Source organism: Thamnophis sirtalis, unplaced genomic scaffold (assembly GCF_051295495.1).
Source record: "Thamnophis sirtalis isolate CommonGarterSnake01/CBP01778 unplaced genomic scaffold, rThaSir2_p1.2 scaffold_2, whole genome shotgun sequence".
In the NCBI taxonomy this organism is placed as follows: domain Eukaryota; kingdom Metazoa; phylum Chordata; class Lepidosauria; order Squamata; family Natricidae; genus Thamnophis; species Thamnophis sirtalis.
In genome coordinates, this window is record NW_028261382.1 from 61553007 (window position 1) to 61568941 (window position 15935).

Here is a 15935-nt window from a genome sequence, read left to right on the forward strand (position 1 = left end):
CACTGAGCCACAGCTTCAAAGTTAGTGCTGAGTAAAAGTCCGGCCACCTATCTTGGAAAAGGGGTTTTAATTAGAATACAGGAGGAAGTCCTCAACTTACAACGGTAGATTTACTGACTGTTTAAGGTTACTGAAAAAAAGTGACTTCCCACTTATGACCATTGCAACCTCCCCAGGGTCGCCAGATCAAAATTCAAGCGCTTGGCAACTGACTCATATTTATGACGGTTGCAGTGTCCCGGAGTCCTGGGACCCCCTATTGCGACCCTCGGACAAGCAATGCCAATGGGGAAGGCAGATTCACTTAACAACCACAGGACTAGCTTCATAACTGCAGTGATTCACTTTACAGCTGAAAGGTCTCAAAATGGGGCAAAAGTCACTGAACAACTGTCTCATTTAGCAACCGAAATTCTGGGCTGAATTATGGTTGTAAGCCAAAGGCTACCTGTGCAAGTCGACTTACTACAGGTAGACCTCGACTTACGGCCACAATTGAGCCCAAAATTTCTTGTTGTTAAGCGAGACACGCTTGTTAAATGAGCTTTGCCCCAATATAGGACCTTATTGGCCCAGCTGGACATTAGGCAGATCATATTAGTGGTCCATGGGATTTAAAATTATGAATTTACTTGTCCCTGAGGTCCAAAAGGTTGGGGAACCCTGTTCTAGATTGTTTTTAGTTCAGGCCTATCCTTTTAGTTCATGATAACCTTGATTAGGTTCAGGAATCTGCCTTCCCAGCGTCCCTTCCATCGTATTCCCCCCCCCCCCCAACAAAACAGATTGTTCACAAGAGAGAGGGAAAAGAGAGATGGGCAGACAAGCAGAGAGGCTTCATGTTTCCACGTTTCTCTCTGTGCAAGCGAATTAAAATCCTGCCCACTTAGAGGAAAGGTTGTGTTTATTGTAGGAACCAGATTGTGTTTACAAACTGTTTATTTCCCTGGAAGTCAGCCCCCACCGAACACGGGAGAAAATCAACTGAATTTGCATATATATATACACACACTTCTTGAGATGGCTTCTTTCTTAATCAATATCGAACACCGGGGGAAAACAACATTGTGCTAAATTAAAGGAGCTGGTCTGTGAGCCGGGATACGCTGGTGAAACCTAGCTACAATGGGATAGAATCAAGATCCCGTGAAGTGTTAATACCACCTTACAAAGCCTTGGTAAGGCCCCACTTCGAATACGGCATCCAGTTTTGGTCGCCACGATGTAGAAAAGATGTGGAGACTCTAGCAAGAGTGCAGAGAAGAGCCACAAAGAGGATTAGGGGGCTGGAGGCTAAAACATATGAAAAACAGTTGCAGGAACTGGGTATGTCTACTTTCATGAAAAGAAGGACTAGGGGAGACAGGATAGCAGTCTTCCAATATCTCAGGGGTTGCCACAAAGAAGAGGGAGTCAAGCTACTCTCCAAGGCACCTGAGTGCAGAACAAGAAGCAATGGGTGGGAACTAACCAAGGAAAGAAGCAACTTAAGAGCTAAGGAGAAATTTCCTGACAGTGAGAAAAATTAATCAGTAGAAGAACTTGCCTCCAGAAATTGTGAATGCGCCAACTGGAAGTTTTTAAGAAGGTGTTGGATAACCTTTTGTCTGAAGTGGTGTAGGGTTTCCTTCCTAAGCCGAGGTTTGGACTAGAAGACCTCCAAGGTCCCTTCCGACTCTGTTATTCTTTTCTGTTCTAATGGTTTGCAAACCGTGGCTTAACAAGTTGTGTGAACCAATCTGGGTGCCTTTGAGAAGTCATAGTTAAAAAATCTATCGTTAGCAGGATTAAGGAGAGTATGAATCCTGTTCCACTGCCTGCTTCTCGCAAAGTCCCAGGCCATCTTGTGACTAGTTTCTCATTTTGACTTAGTCGTGTTGTGTGAACAAGACTGTTATGAACTATGGTTGGTGGCTTATTGCAATGAGCAAACTCATCTCACTGCAGTTTAATCAAAAAATTATGACTATTTAGAACTATAGATATAAATCTAGAACTTTATTTTAATGTGAGGCAGGGGTGCGGTGTTCTGCTTTCTCACTCCGGTACTAAGCCATGACGCTTGTAGCATGGCTCAACATGTTCTATCGATGTGATTAAGAGATTAGCAAAAGTATTAAGCGTGCTTATCCTCTACTTTTTCTGACTTCTTTTTATATGTCTGGTTGCAAATTGGTCAGAAAACTTGCTGACATGTGACCGAATTCACAACATCTTCTTTTTCTGGAATGAAGACAACATGAAAAGCAGAAACCATCTCATATAAATTCTCTTCTTCTTCTTCTTCTTCTTCTTCTTCTTCTTCTTCTTCTTCTTCTTCTTCTTCTTCTTCTTCTTCTTCTTCTCCTTCTCCTCCTCCTCCTCCTCCTTCTTCTTCCTCCTCCTCCTCCTCCTACTTCTCCTTCTTCCTCCTCCTCCTCCTCCTCCTCCTCCTCCTCCTCCTCCTCCTTTTCTTCTTCCTTCTTTTTCTTTTCTTCTTCTTCTCCTCCTCCTCCTCTTCTCTTCCTCCTGTTACTTCTCCTTCTTCTTCTCCTTCTCCTCCTCTTCTTCTTCTTCTTCTCCTCCTCTTCTTCTTTCTCCTCCTCCTCTTCCTCCTCCTCCTCCTCTTCTTCTTCTGCTTCTTCTTGTTGTTGTCCCTTGTCCCTTCTCCCCCTCCTCCTCCTTTTTCTCCCTTCATTTTATCTTCCTCCTCCTCCCTCCTCCTCCCTTTGTCGTCGTCTTCTTTTCCTCCTCCTTCTTTTTCTCCCTTCATCTCCTCCTCCTCCTCCTCCTCCTCCTCCTCCTCCTCCTCCTCCTCCTCCTCCTCCTCCTCCTCCTTTTCCTTTTATTGTACCGGCTCCTTTGTGGTGTGGAGTGTGATGTATGCCAACACAAGCTACCCTCTAACATAGCACTTTGTATAAGCCTAATTCCTTTTGATTCTGGTAGCAATCCCAGCCTCTACCTATAAGCACTGTGATGGCCATTCGGCCAATCTACATTTCTAGGTTTTTTCACAGCTTGTCATACCTAATAGAATCACGGTTGGCAATCCAGCCCATGTTTCTCCTGTGGTCACTCTCTGGGATGAATAGTGTAACTGTTGTGTGACACCTAAGTAGCTCCTTTGTTTCACCATGAATCAAAATGCTGTAGTGTTCCCTTGAGTCATGGCTGCAAGGTTTAATTGTTTCCACTGAACCTTTGGAAGGAAGGTAGTTTCAATTAAGATTTAACGTCTTCGTTTCCTGCACCAGACCCCGGGAGCAGAAGAAGCTAATAAGCCAGAACAGCTTATGAAAAGAGAGCGAGAAAGGGGGGGGGAGACAGAGAGAGAAAGAGAAACAGAGAAAGAGAGAGGGAGGGAGAAAGGGAGAGAGGAAAAGAAAAGGAGGAAGGGAGAGGGAAAGGGAGAAAGGGAAAGAGAGAGGGAGGAAGGGAGAGAGAGAAGGAGGAGGGAAGGAGGGAAGAGGGAGAAAGGGAGGGGAGAGAGAAAGAGAAAGAGGGAGGGGGAGGGACGAAGAGAAGGCGAGAGAGAAGGTGGGAGGGAGGGAGAAAGAAAGAGGTATACAACATTACCTTTAATATTTTGCTCCCTCCATTCCCCTGCTTATTAATGCTGGTGGCACAGCAATGCTCCTTGCACATGATTTATAATGAAAAGCGGGAAATGATTAATACCAGGCTGGAGCAATACACTCAGAGATGACTATAAGAGAGATCTGAAGGAACATGTGGATTAATCTTGCATCCTTTTGAAGTTGTATTGCTTCTTTCTTTTTCTTCCTTCCTTCCTTCCTTCCTTCCTTCCTTCCTTCCCCTTTCCTCCTTTCCCCTCTACTTTTCTTCCTTCCTTCCTATCTATCCATCCATCCATCCATCCACCTATACGTCTTCTATTATGTCTGTCTTAATGTATTGATCTATATGTCTGTCTGTCTATCTGTCTGTCTATTTCACCTTCATTACTTTTACAAATAACTCAAGGCAGTGAACGTGTGTATACTCCTTTCTCTTCTTTTCCCCATAACAATAGCCCTGTGAGGCGCGTTGGTCTGAGAGAGAGAGTGCCCCAGAGTCACCCAGCCAGCTTTCATTCGTAAGACAGGACTTGAACTCACTAATTCATTCTATTCTATTCTATTCTATTCTATTCTATTCCAGTCCATTTTATCTCTATCCCTATCCCTATTCTATCCCTATCCCTATCCCTATCCAAGCCAGGCCAGGCCAGGCCAGTCCATTTTATCCCTATCCCTATCCCTGTCCCTATTCTATCCCTATCCCTATCCCTATCCCTATCCCTATCCCTATCCCTATCCCTATCCCTATCCCTATCCCTATCCCTATCCCTATCCCTATCCCTATCCCTATCCTATTCCAGGCCAGGCCAGGCCAGTCATTTTATCCCTATCCCTATCCCTATCCCTATCCCTATCCCTATCCCTATCCCTATCCCTATCCCTATCCCTATCCCTATCCCTATCCCTATCCTATCCTATCCTATTCCAGGCCAGGCCAGTCCATTTTACCCCTATCCCTATCCCTATCCCTATCCCTATCCCTATCCCTATCCCTATCCCTATCCCTATCCCTATCCCTATCCCTATCCCTATCCCTATCCCTATCCTATCCTATTCCAGGCCAGGCCAGTCCATTTTACCCCTATCCCTATCCCTATCCCTATCCTATCCTATCCTATCCTATCCTATCCTATCCTATCCTATCCTATCCTAGTCCAGTCCATTTTATCCCTATTCCTGTCCCTGTCCCTGTCCCTGTCCCTGTCCCTGTCCCTATCCCTATCCCTATCCCTATCCCTATCCCTATCCCTATCCCTATCTCTATCTCTATCCCTGTCCCTATCCCTATTCTGTTTTATTCTATTCTATTCTATCCTGGATCAACCAACCACTCACTTATTATTTGTATGTGACAGAAGGCTCAAATTTTTAGTTACATGTCCTGTGGCTTTCATGCTAATATTGATTTGATTCTTACTGACCCGGAATTCAGTAGGAATAAAATCCAATCTCTTCGGGATTGATTCCATCTCTCTTTGGTCACTGTTGGGAGATGAGCCACCGTAAATATGAATTACATATTTAAATAAATTATTTCAGAGGGCACAGCTGCAAAGTCATAGAGAAAATGGTGTGCACAATTGAGCCATATTGTAAGGTTTAAATGAAGAAACCATATAGTAGTTTGGGATCAGGACAAACTATCATTCTAGGCTAGTCATTGGGACCAGAATATTAAACTTGAGCAATCGATCATGTTAAACCCAGTTGGGATATTTGGGCACTGCAACCTATTCACATCTGCAGGTATTTTCCTTGTAGTTACAGGCTAGTTTATCATTTAGATTCAAAACAGTGGGCTATTGTTGTTATTATTTTTATTAGAATTGCAGCCAAATAATAGTGCTGACTTCCCGTTTTCATTTGAAATTGACTCAGTCCAAAAAGCCGACAATCTGTTTCCTAAGTACAAAGGAAAGTTTTTATGGTGGAACTGGTGTGTCTAATTAATGCACGCGCGCACACACAAACACACACTATTCAAAACTTGGCGGAGAGAAATTAACAGCTCCCCTGTTGTTCTGAGGAATCTTGGTTGATAGCTGCAATCACAATTCTTCTTATCGTTTCTGTGAGCAATTGTGTCTCGCATGGCAAGATGGTTTCCCCAGAGGAGAAATTTCCAAAGAAATTGAGGATAGAAGCGACACCTTGAAGTGTAGAATATAATAGAATAGAAGAACAGAGTCGGAAGGGACCTTTGAGGTCTTCTAGTCCAACCCACTGCTTAGGCAGGAAACTCTACACCTCTTCAGGCAAATGGTTATCCAACATCTTAAAAACTCCCACTGTTGGAGCATTCACAACTTCTGGAGGCAAGTTGTTCCACAGATTAATTGTCCTCACTGTCAGGAAATGTCTCCTCAGTTCTAGGTTGCTTCTCTCCTTGATTAGTTTCTACCCATTGCTTCTTGTCCTGCTTTCAGGTGCTTTGGAGAATAGCTTGACTCCCTCTTCTTTGTGGCAGCCCCTGAGATATCGGAACACTGCTATCATGTCTCCCCTAATCCTTTTCAGTAAACTAGACATACCCAGTTCCTGCATAGGCCCTTCAACCACCACTCAAAAGAGCTTTGAAGATGACGCTTGACTGAAGAATTCTGGAACTTGAAGTCCACAATTCTTAAAGTTACCCTGGTTGGATAGCCCTCTTTAGAGGGTGGGGGAAATGACCAGAGAGATATAGATAGGTTTAATCCCACCCACCCCATACTCAATTCTGTAAAACAGCTCTATGATTGAGTTCACCCATTTACTTTAATCCTGCCTGCAGAATCCATAACAGGGGTATAGAGAATATAATAGAAATATGAAAGAATATAATAGAAATATGAAAAAATAGAATAGAATAGAAATAAGAAAAAATAGAATAGAAATAAGAAAGAATGGAATAGAATAGAGAATAGAATGAAATAGAATAGAATATAGAATAGAAATATGAAAGAATAGTATAGAAATATGAAAGAATAGAGTAGAACGAAATAGAATAGAATAGAGAATAGAATGAAATAGAATAGAATAGAGAATAGAATATAAATATGAAAGAATAGAATAGAATAGAGAATAGAATGAAATAGAATAGAATAGAGAATAGAATAGAATATAAATATGAAAGAATAGAATAGAGAATAAAATAGAATAGAGAATAGAAATATGAAAGAATAGAATAGAGTAGAATAGAATAGAGAGAATAGAATAGAGAATAGAATAGAATAGAGAATAGAATAGAATAGAGAATAGAATAGAATAGAATAGAGAATAGAATAGAAAGAGAGAGGGGGAGAGAGTATGTGTGCCAGAGAGAGTGTGTGAGGGGGGGGGGAGAGAATGGGATTGGGCCAAAGAATGCCAGCGTTGCAGACAAAATAGACAACATGGCCTGGCATTTAGTCAACACAGAGGTTGGAACACTTCCAATGGTGGGAAGGAAAAGCAAAAATATGTCTCCTTGTCTTGAAAGAACTGTTATGCTTTTCTAATACGATGTTGGTGGCTACAGAGTAGTTGGAGGCTGATTTCTCCCCCCCTTACCATTCCCTCCCCCCCAAATCTGATGTTTTGATCAAAACATAGTTTCAGTAGAAGAGAACATGGTTCAACTCTGGGGTCTTTGGTGCTCTCTGAGCTTAGTTATTTCTTGTAAACGTTTCATGACCCAACTAGGCAACACCATCAGTGCTAGAAGGGAGTAAGGGTTTGTGGAGGAGAAGGAGAAGGGGAGGACTAGGAGGAGTACTGTAAGGTCCTTTTGCTATCTGAGCTTTGTGGTTTTCTTGCAGACATCTCATGACCCAACTAGGTAGCATCATCAGTGATGAAGGGAGTGGGGCTACCAGAGAGGAGGATGAGAAAGATTGTGGGGTCCTTGGTGCTCTCTGCACTTGACTGATTTCTAGCAGACATTTCATTATCCAACCAGGTACAATCATCAGTCCTAGTGAGTGAGTGGGGTTTGCTCCCTGTTTATATACAGTAGCTTGCCTTGCTGGCATGGGTGGAGGTATCGTTTTCTCCTTGGTAGTTCCTTGATCGGGTATTGTTATTGTTGTTTTTGCTTTAATAGTTAGTCTTATTCTAGGTATAAAGTTACTGTCAGCTTCTATGATTCCAAGAACAAACACTTCTATAAAATGAAGGATTCTAGCCCTTTAATTGATGGAATGAGATTTTACAATTTACAGGAGCCGAGGTGGCGCAGTGATTAGAGTGCAGTACTGCAGGCTACTTCAGCTGATTGCTAGCTGCAGTTCGGCAGTTCAAATCTCACCGGCTCAAGGTTGACTCAGCCTTCCGTCCTTCCAAGGTGGATAAAATGGGGACCCACATTGTTGGGGGCAAGAGGCTGACTCTGTAAAACCGCTTAGAGAGGGCTGTTAAAACAGTAAGATAAAGGTAAAGGTTCTCCTTGCACACATGTCCTTATCATTCCTGACTCTGGGGGCGGTGCTCATCTCCATTTCAAAGCTGAAGAGCCAGCGCTGTCCGAAGACATTTCCGTGGTCATGTGGCTGGCATAACTCAGTGCCAAAGGGGCACGGGACGCTGTTATCTTCCCACCAAAGTTGGTTCCTATTTTTCTACTTGCATTTTTTACCTGCTTTCGAACTGCTAGGTTGGCAGAAGCTGGGACAAGTAATGGGAGCTCACTCCGTTATGCGGCACTAGGGATTCGAACCGCCGAACCGCCGACCTTTCTGATCGACAAGCTCAGCGTCTTAGCCACTGAGCCACCGCATCTCAATGAAGCAGTATAAGTGCTATTGCTATTGCTACAAAGGGAGATTTATTTATTTTTAAAGGTTTTGCACATCTTAAGTTTTCGCAATGCTTCGAGAACTTGTAAAAAAAAACAACAGATTAGACCAGAAACAGCAAAAGGGTGGGGCCCCGGACATCTGGCCTATGCTTAGAATTATTCACTGTGTCCTTTATTTAAACTTTGCTGAACTCATTCAAATATGCTATTTGTTTTACCCTGCAAATCCAATAAGGCGTAGAATTAACCCTTGCTTACAATTGTTTTGGATATTCTGATTTTTCGGGTGTAGCCAGCTGCACGAGAAAAGAACATAAAATAAGAAAAGAAAAGAAATAGTTAGGACATTCTGCACAATCCAGTCTTGGGTGATTTATTTGTTTCTGCATCTACTAATCTTCTTGCAAATTACTATCCTTTTTGCTTTTCTTTTTTTAAAATCTGTATCCATGCGATTTATATGGTTTGACGGTGATCATTGATTGTGAATATGCAGTAGTGGCCAAAATTGTGGAAACCTTTTAGGAAAAGTGTATTTTCTAAAGCTAGATAATAACACCACTTTTTTTGAGTAGTACCATAAAATTATATATCAATGGAAAGTTACTTTTAATCAAGAACGTAATGCAATAACTTTTATAGAGGATTTGCTATTAGAATAGCAGTTATAAAGAAGAAAAGTGAAACACATAGAAAAAGCGAGATACACAAAAATGATCACCATGTCAGTTAATACTTAGATGGGTAACCTTTAGCATGAATTATGGGCCTTACAGTGTCTTCCCTCTGCAGCTGTTATAATGTGAAGCTTTTATTAACTGGGTTTTATTGCTGGGTATATTTGGCTGTAACTTTTCATAGAATACAGATAATTGAACAAACTTTGTTGCCTTTCATTCTTGATTAAATTATTTTTCCATTGATATATGTTTTTATGGTACTACTCCAAAATAAAATGGTGTTATTAGCCATCAAACCTCAAAAATACATTTTTCCCAAAATGTTTCCACAATTTTGGCCACTACTGTACATTGAATTGATACCTGGATGGGGCCAAATACCACTTATAATTCATGCTTGTGGATTTAAAGTTCATGAAACTATGAACTGAGTTTCCAAAATACAGGTATAGTTCTCGACGTACAACAGTTTGTTTAGGGACCGTTCAAAGTTACAACTGCAGTTGTAGAGACTGATCTGATATTGCATTTAATAACTGCAGCTAGATTGTTGGTGGCGCAATACTGGAAGAAGGAAGATTTGCCTACTGTTCAAGAATGGACATTGAAAGTAACAAACCTAGCCGAGATGGCCAAAATATCTGCATATCTTACGGACCATTCAAACGAGAGATATCAACTGGAGTGGAAAAGATGGATTGACTATACTCAAAATAAATATAGGACTAAGAAATTCCAGATAGTTTATGATTAGAGATCAGGCATTATAAATTATCTAGAGTTAGTCCAGCAAGGAGGAGCTAGAGTTCAATGGAAATACGTTATTAACTATCTTTTTTGGTTTTATTTTTTCTAACTGTACCTTAGATTCTCTTTGTTAAAGATTTATATCCTGTATTGGTTTTGGGAAGTCGGGGGGAGGGGGAAGGTTGGGGAGGGGGTTGGGGTGGGAGGGTGGGGGTGGGAACTAAACATTTGTAAAAGTTTTTTTTTTTAAATGTTCAATTAAAAAAAAGTTACAACTGCACTGAAAAAAAGAGACTTACAACCTCTTTTCACACCGACAACCTTTGTAAGCATCCCTATGGTCATGTAATCAAAATGGCAAGAAAGAAAGGTCGTAAAGAGAGGCAACGTTCACTTAACGACTGTCTCACTTAGCAACAGAAATTTTGAGCTCAATTGTGGTCGTAAGTCGAGGACTGCCTGCATGGGCAAAACTTAGTTTAGAATTGTTTCAAACAGGCTACCATTCCTTCTGCAGAAGATTATTGTATGAGTTGCTTAGACTAAAAACCATGGGTTGTCAGTGTATTACGACAGCTAGTCCCTGAGTTACGACCACAACTGAGCCCAAAATTTATGTTACTAAGATGAAACGTGTGTTAAGTGAGTTTTGACCCGTTTTATGACTTTTCTTGCCACAGTTGTTAAGTGAAGCGCTGCATTTGTTAAGTGAGTCACACCCTTGTTAAGGGAATCTGGATGCCCCAATTGACTTTGCTCGTTGGGTCACACAAGAAATCACGTGACCCCAGGACACTGCGACCGTCATAATTTGAATTCTATCTGAATTTGGATCATTTTGATCATGGAGAGGCTGCAATGGTCGTAAGTGTGAGAAATGGTCTTAAGTTCCTTTTTCACTGTTGTAACTTTAAACAACGGTTGCAAGTCGAAGGCTGTTGGTATTTTGATCTTCCCCGTCGCTTGTATTGGTGAAGTTTGCTGGTCAACAGTTGGCTTCACTTGTTCCATTTGAATGTTCTACCACGGCTGTATTCACACGAAATGTTGAACTTGGTTGAGGACTTCATGGATGTTGTCATTTTGATTCCCCTCTTCACCTTCTGGCCTGGGTCTGGAATTAGCACCATGGGAGCTCCACTGTTTTGACCCAAGCGTCACCAAATCACGAAGCAGACTCCTTGTCCCAACAAAACCCCTTTTTACGAAGCTCATATGAATTCCTCTCATTCAAAGTCCTGGCAAACAGTCTTTCAAGGGTGAATTTACAACCACAGACCTTATCAGGCTTGGAGAGCTGCCAGGCCGATATCTTCCAAACGCAACGGCTGTACAAGAAAATACTTGGCAAGGAGTCTCTGAGAGTCACAAACAAATCTTCACACTAATTAAGCGAACTAATTGTCTCCTGCAAACTCCAGTCCCCTTTCACTCCTCTTTATTCCCCTTGGGAGGGGCCATTTACCATCCACCTGTGCCTTTTTTCCCAAGTCAACCCCTGTTGTTTAGCTGTTTCCTTCGTCTGGCAACTGCGCATGCACATACTGGGAACAGGCTCCAGCTGTTCTTCTGCTTCATTTATGTCTGACTCCAAAGGCAGCTGATAACTGTCAGATGGCTCTGATCCCCTCTCTGCCTCCGACACAGAGTCCTCATCTGAGCCTTCCCCAGACTCCAGGAGTGGCCCAGGTTCCTCCCCAACCTCCTCACTGTCTGAGTCTGCCACCGGCTCTGCTGGCCGCTGGTGGGCCACAACATCCTCTAAGAAAGTGGGTGAGAAAGTGTCAGCTGTTGCATTTGACAAATAATGTTCTCGTGTTGTTGTGCTTCTTTCGTCCAGGTGCCCGTGGTTGACCAGAGCCATCTCCCCAGCTGTTCCACTCTACAATGGGCTCGTATTCCTGTTTGTGCTTGCAAACTTCAGTATGGCCACGTTTATGGACCCAGGAGTCTTCCCACGAGGTAAATCAGGAATTTCAGAAGTGCGGAAAGGAAGGAAGTCCTATCCTACCATTTCTTGTAAAATTCCTTGGAAAGGCTGATGACGTTGTAGAAACTTCAGGTGTGCAAAGGAACAGGATCCGCACGAGAAAGTTCAATCAAACAATTTCATTGCTAAAAGCCTACACACAGGAATCTTCTCAACTAATCTGTTAAGATTTAGATAAGGGTCAACAGCACTCAAGAGACGTTGAACTTTCTTTGTGGCTAGGCCATGGGTGTCAAGGTCAAGGCCCAGGGGCCAGATCCCACCCATGGGGTGCTTAGATCTGCCCAGCGGGGTCACCCTGGAAACAGAGAAGGATCAGACCGTGGTGCCTCTGCCAGCGAAAACAGAGCTCGAGAGCTCCGTTTTCGCTGGCAGGGGGTTGCAGGAGGCCATTGCAGGTGAAAACGGAGCTTGAGAGCCCGTTTTCGCTGGCAGATCACTCGGGCCTCAACAGGCGCTTGCCCCGACACGAGTGTCATTAAGCTGGCCACACCCTCCCTGGCCACACCCACCACAGTGTCACAAGGTGAAGCAAAACCCTGATGTGGCCCTCAATAAAACAGAGTTGGACACCCCTGTTCTAGGCTGATACTCCCTTTCACTCCATCTTTTTCCCCACCTTTTTGAAGGAACTTCTCATTGGGTCCCTTTCACCTGGTTGTCTTTTTACACTCTGCTGTGTCTTCGTGTCCTGTTATCCTTTAGATGTCCTGGAAACCTATTTTCTAATTTTAATAAGTCCCTTACATTTCCTAATCTCCTTCTTGTTTGTACATGCCAATTTAGTAGATGCTCGAGGTCTGAATGCGCTATTCATCCCTTTGGATGCTTTTGTTGTTGTTTTTTTGCACTTTGTTATTGTTGGGGCCAGTGACTCAGAGTCTTGTCAGCTGCGTGGGGGAGTTTGGAGCACGCTCTGCTGGGTTTTGGATTGGCAGATGAACACATAAGCAATCTTGGCAAGTTTGAGTTGGGATTATGCTTTTCACGGGAATAGGGCCCATTGTCTACCCAGGGTGATCAGGCTGGAGAAATATGGCCCTCCTGCCTGGCTTCCCACAACTAAAAGGTTAAAAGCTAGTGGTGGGATGCAACCGATTTAACAGCTGGTTCGGTGAGTGCTTCGTGCACTCTGTGCAACATTAAATCTGTGAAGATTCAAAAAGATACCCTAATTAATAAAGCCTCAAGACCAAAGTTCAAAAGAAATCCATGTCATTTATTAGGAGCAACATTTAGGAGCATCATCTGCTGGGAAGCAAAATCTGATTTCCGGTTAATGGTGTTTGAACGTTACCTCCTATGTCTCCCCTCCCCTCAGTCTGTGTCATAAATCACATCCACCAATGAGGTGCTGCAGCAGGCTGTAAACTTTAGGGCCTCACACGCCTGCTGTAGAAATCTGAGATCCGACCCTGGTCAAAGGAATTCTCCCTCCCTTCAATGCCAACTTGATAATAGTCACGGAAACGCTTTACAAGCTGACACAACGTTTTTAGGCTTCAAAATTTACCTACTATGTTAGTGCCTGTGAGTAAAACAGCCTATGCACAGCAATATGCTGTGCCACGCGAATCAGCTGAGCTAAAAAACAGGGAAATGTAGGACAGGAAAGTCAAGGGGCGTGGCTAAATACTCACTGGAACTATCGAACCGGCTGAATCCCACTCCTGTTAAAAACGACCAACTGGAACATAATTGGACTGCCCTGCAACCATCCAGGTACATTCCAGGGATATTGATGGGTAGAGCTTGGAGGCAGGCGGGGGGAAAAAACTATACTAGTCCTCGGGCTACAACAGTTCATTTAGTGACTGTTTGAACATCACTGAAAAAAAGGTTATCTTCGCGACCAGCAATGTCAGTGGGCAAGCCAGGTTACACTTAGGCTTAGAATAACTGTATTGTCACTTTAAATGTACGCTCAGCGGCACACATTATAATGAAATTTCATTGTATGCAGCTCTTCAAAGGGTCACCACCCACTTACACATGAACATGACAAAAATATAAATCAATAAACACACAATTATGCATATAGCCACATATATTATATGACACAGAGAAACAACACAGCCTAGTTCGGATGTATTCATGTACATAGAGAGAAAAACAAATCTTGCAAATTTACCAGGCCTGATGGCATAGGGATCAAAGCTGTTACAGAATCTAGTAGTGCTGCTAGATGATGGATGGATAAATAGAAATATAGATAGATAAGATAGATGATAGATAGATAGATAGATAGATAGATAGATAGATAGATAGATGAAAGAGAGAGAGAGAGAGAGAGAGAGAGAGAGAGAGAGAGAGAGAGAGAGAGAGAGATAGAGCAAGCTTTGGATGGATGGATGGATAGAGATAGAATGATAAAATGATAAAATGATAAAGAGGTTAGAGAAAGTTAAAGGGAAAGTATGGATGGAGTGAGGATGGATAAATGATAGATGGATAGATAGATGGATGGATGGATAGAATGATAAAATGATAAAGAGATTAGAGAGGGAAAGGGAAAGGATGGATGGAGTGTGGATGGATAGATGATGGATGGATGGATGGATAGATAGATAGATTTGGATGGATGGATGGATGGATAAATATAGATAGATAGATAGATAGATAGATAGATAGATAGATAGATAGATAGATAGATAGATGTAAGGTAGGTAGGTAGGTAGGTAGGTAGGTAGGTAGGTAGATAGATAGATAGATAGATAGATAGATAGATAGATAGATAGATAGATAGATAGATAGATAGATAGATGATAGAGAACGATAGAGAGGTTAGAGAGCGGGAAAGGGAAAGATGGATGGAGGATGTAGAAGATAGATAGACTTTGAATAATTTTATTGTGACTTTGAATGTACACTAATCAGCATACATTAAAATGAAATGTCATTGCATACAGCTCTCACAGGGCCACCACCTCCAATATACACTAAATAACCATGACAATATATAAATACAAAATTATGCATATACCCACCTATATGATATGACACAGAGAAACAACACAGCCTAGTCTGGATGTATAAATGTAAACAGTGAGAAAAAAACGAATCTTGCGAGTTTCCCAGACGGGTGATTTAGGGAACAAAGCTATTCCAGAATCTGGTACTCCCGCTAGAAATACTTTGAAAACCTCCTCCTGGATGGGAGCAACCGAAACAGACCGTAAAGTGAGTGTGTGGGATTCACTTAACAACCGTGTGGCTAACTGAACAACTCGTAGCAATTGGCTTCCCAGCAGAAGCCCAGAAAGGTGACAAAATGGGGCAAAACTCAATGAAGATGTGTCTCACACTTAGCCACGAAAATTTTGGGCTGTTTGTAAAGACGAGGAGTACGAGAACGTTTGTGTCTCATTGAACTGTTTCTTTGTGTCATCCGAACCCCGAGCAGCCGACGAAGACGAGGATAAAGATGACGACTTCCGAGCTCCGCTCTATAAGAACGTGGAGATCAAAGGCATCCAAGTTCGGATGAAATGGTGCGCCACTTGCCACTTCTACCGCCCTCCGCGTTGCTCCCACTGCAGCGTTTGCGACAACTGCGTTGAGGTAAGGACACGCGCAATTTTCCTTTACGGGCAGAGTTATAAACTTGCCGTAGAAAATATAACTCAACACGATCCCTTGAATTATTGATTTTATAGTAAAGGCAATACAGTTCAACAGATTAACAGAGTTGAAGGGACCTTGAAGGTCATCTAGTCCAACCCTCCTTGCCTTTAATCGCCTTGCAGTCCAAGGGACTCGCAGGAGTCTTCTCCAGCACCAGAGTTCAAAGGCCTCCATTCTTTGGCACTCAGCCTTCCTTATGGTCCAAATTTCACAGCCATCCATTTCAACTGGGGAAACCACAGCCTTGACTAGGTGCACTTTTGTTGGCAGGGTGATGTCTCTGCTTTTTAGTAGGCTGTCTAGATTTGCCATAGCTTTTCTCCCTAGGAGCAAGCATCTTTTGATTCCTTGCCTGCCATCCCCCTCTGCAATGATCTTGGAGCCCAGGAAAATAAACTCTGTCCTGACCTCCATTTCTTCCGCATGTCACTGCCCCTTCATTTAATAACCAAGAAAGAAACCACTCAACTCCATATTTCAGAATTAAGTGTACTTTTACTGGCTACAAACGATTAGAAGCAAAGCAAAGCTGAATCTGAATAAAAAGGCGTGAAAGCAATAGATATCAATACAAG

At 42.6% G+C, this 15935-nt stretch overlaps 1 protein-coding gene across 2 annotated transcripts in view; it reads left to right on the plus strand.

The window, feature by feature from the left end:
* Positions 1-15935, plus strand: part of ZDHHC8 (zDHHC palmitoyltransferase 8) — a 68469-nt gene that overhangs the window by 37724 nt on the left and 14810 nt on the right. For both annotated transcript variants that reach the window (XM_087705765.1, XM_087705766.1), the window contains exons 2-3: positions 11587-11708; positions 15140-15297. In XM_087705765.1, coding sequence (XP_087561891.1) covers positions 11587-11708; positions 15140-15297 — 280 coding nt within the window. The remainder of the gene's footprint in view (positions 1-11586; positions 11709-15139; positions 15298-15935) is intronic.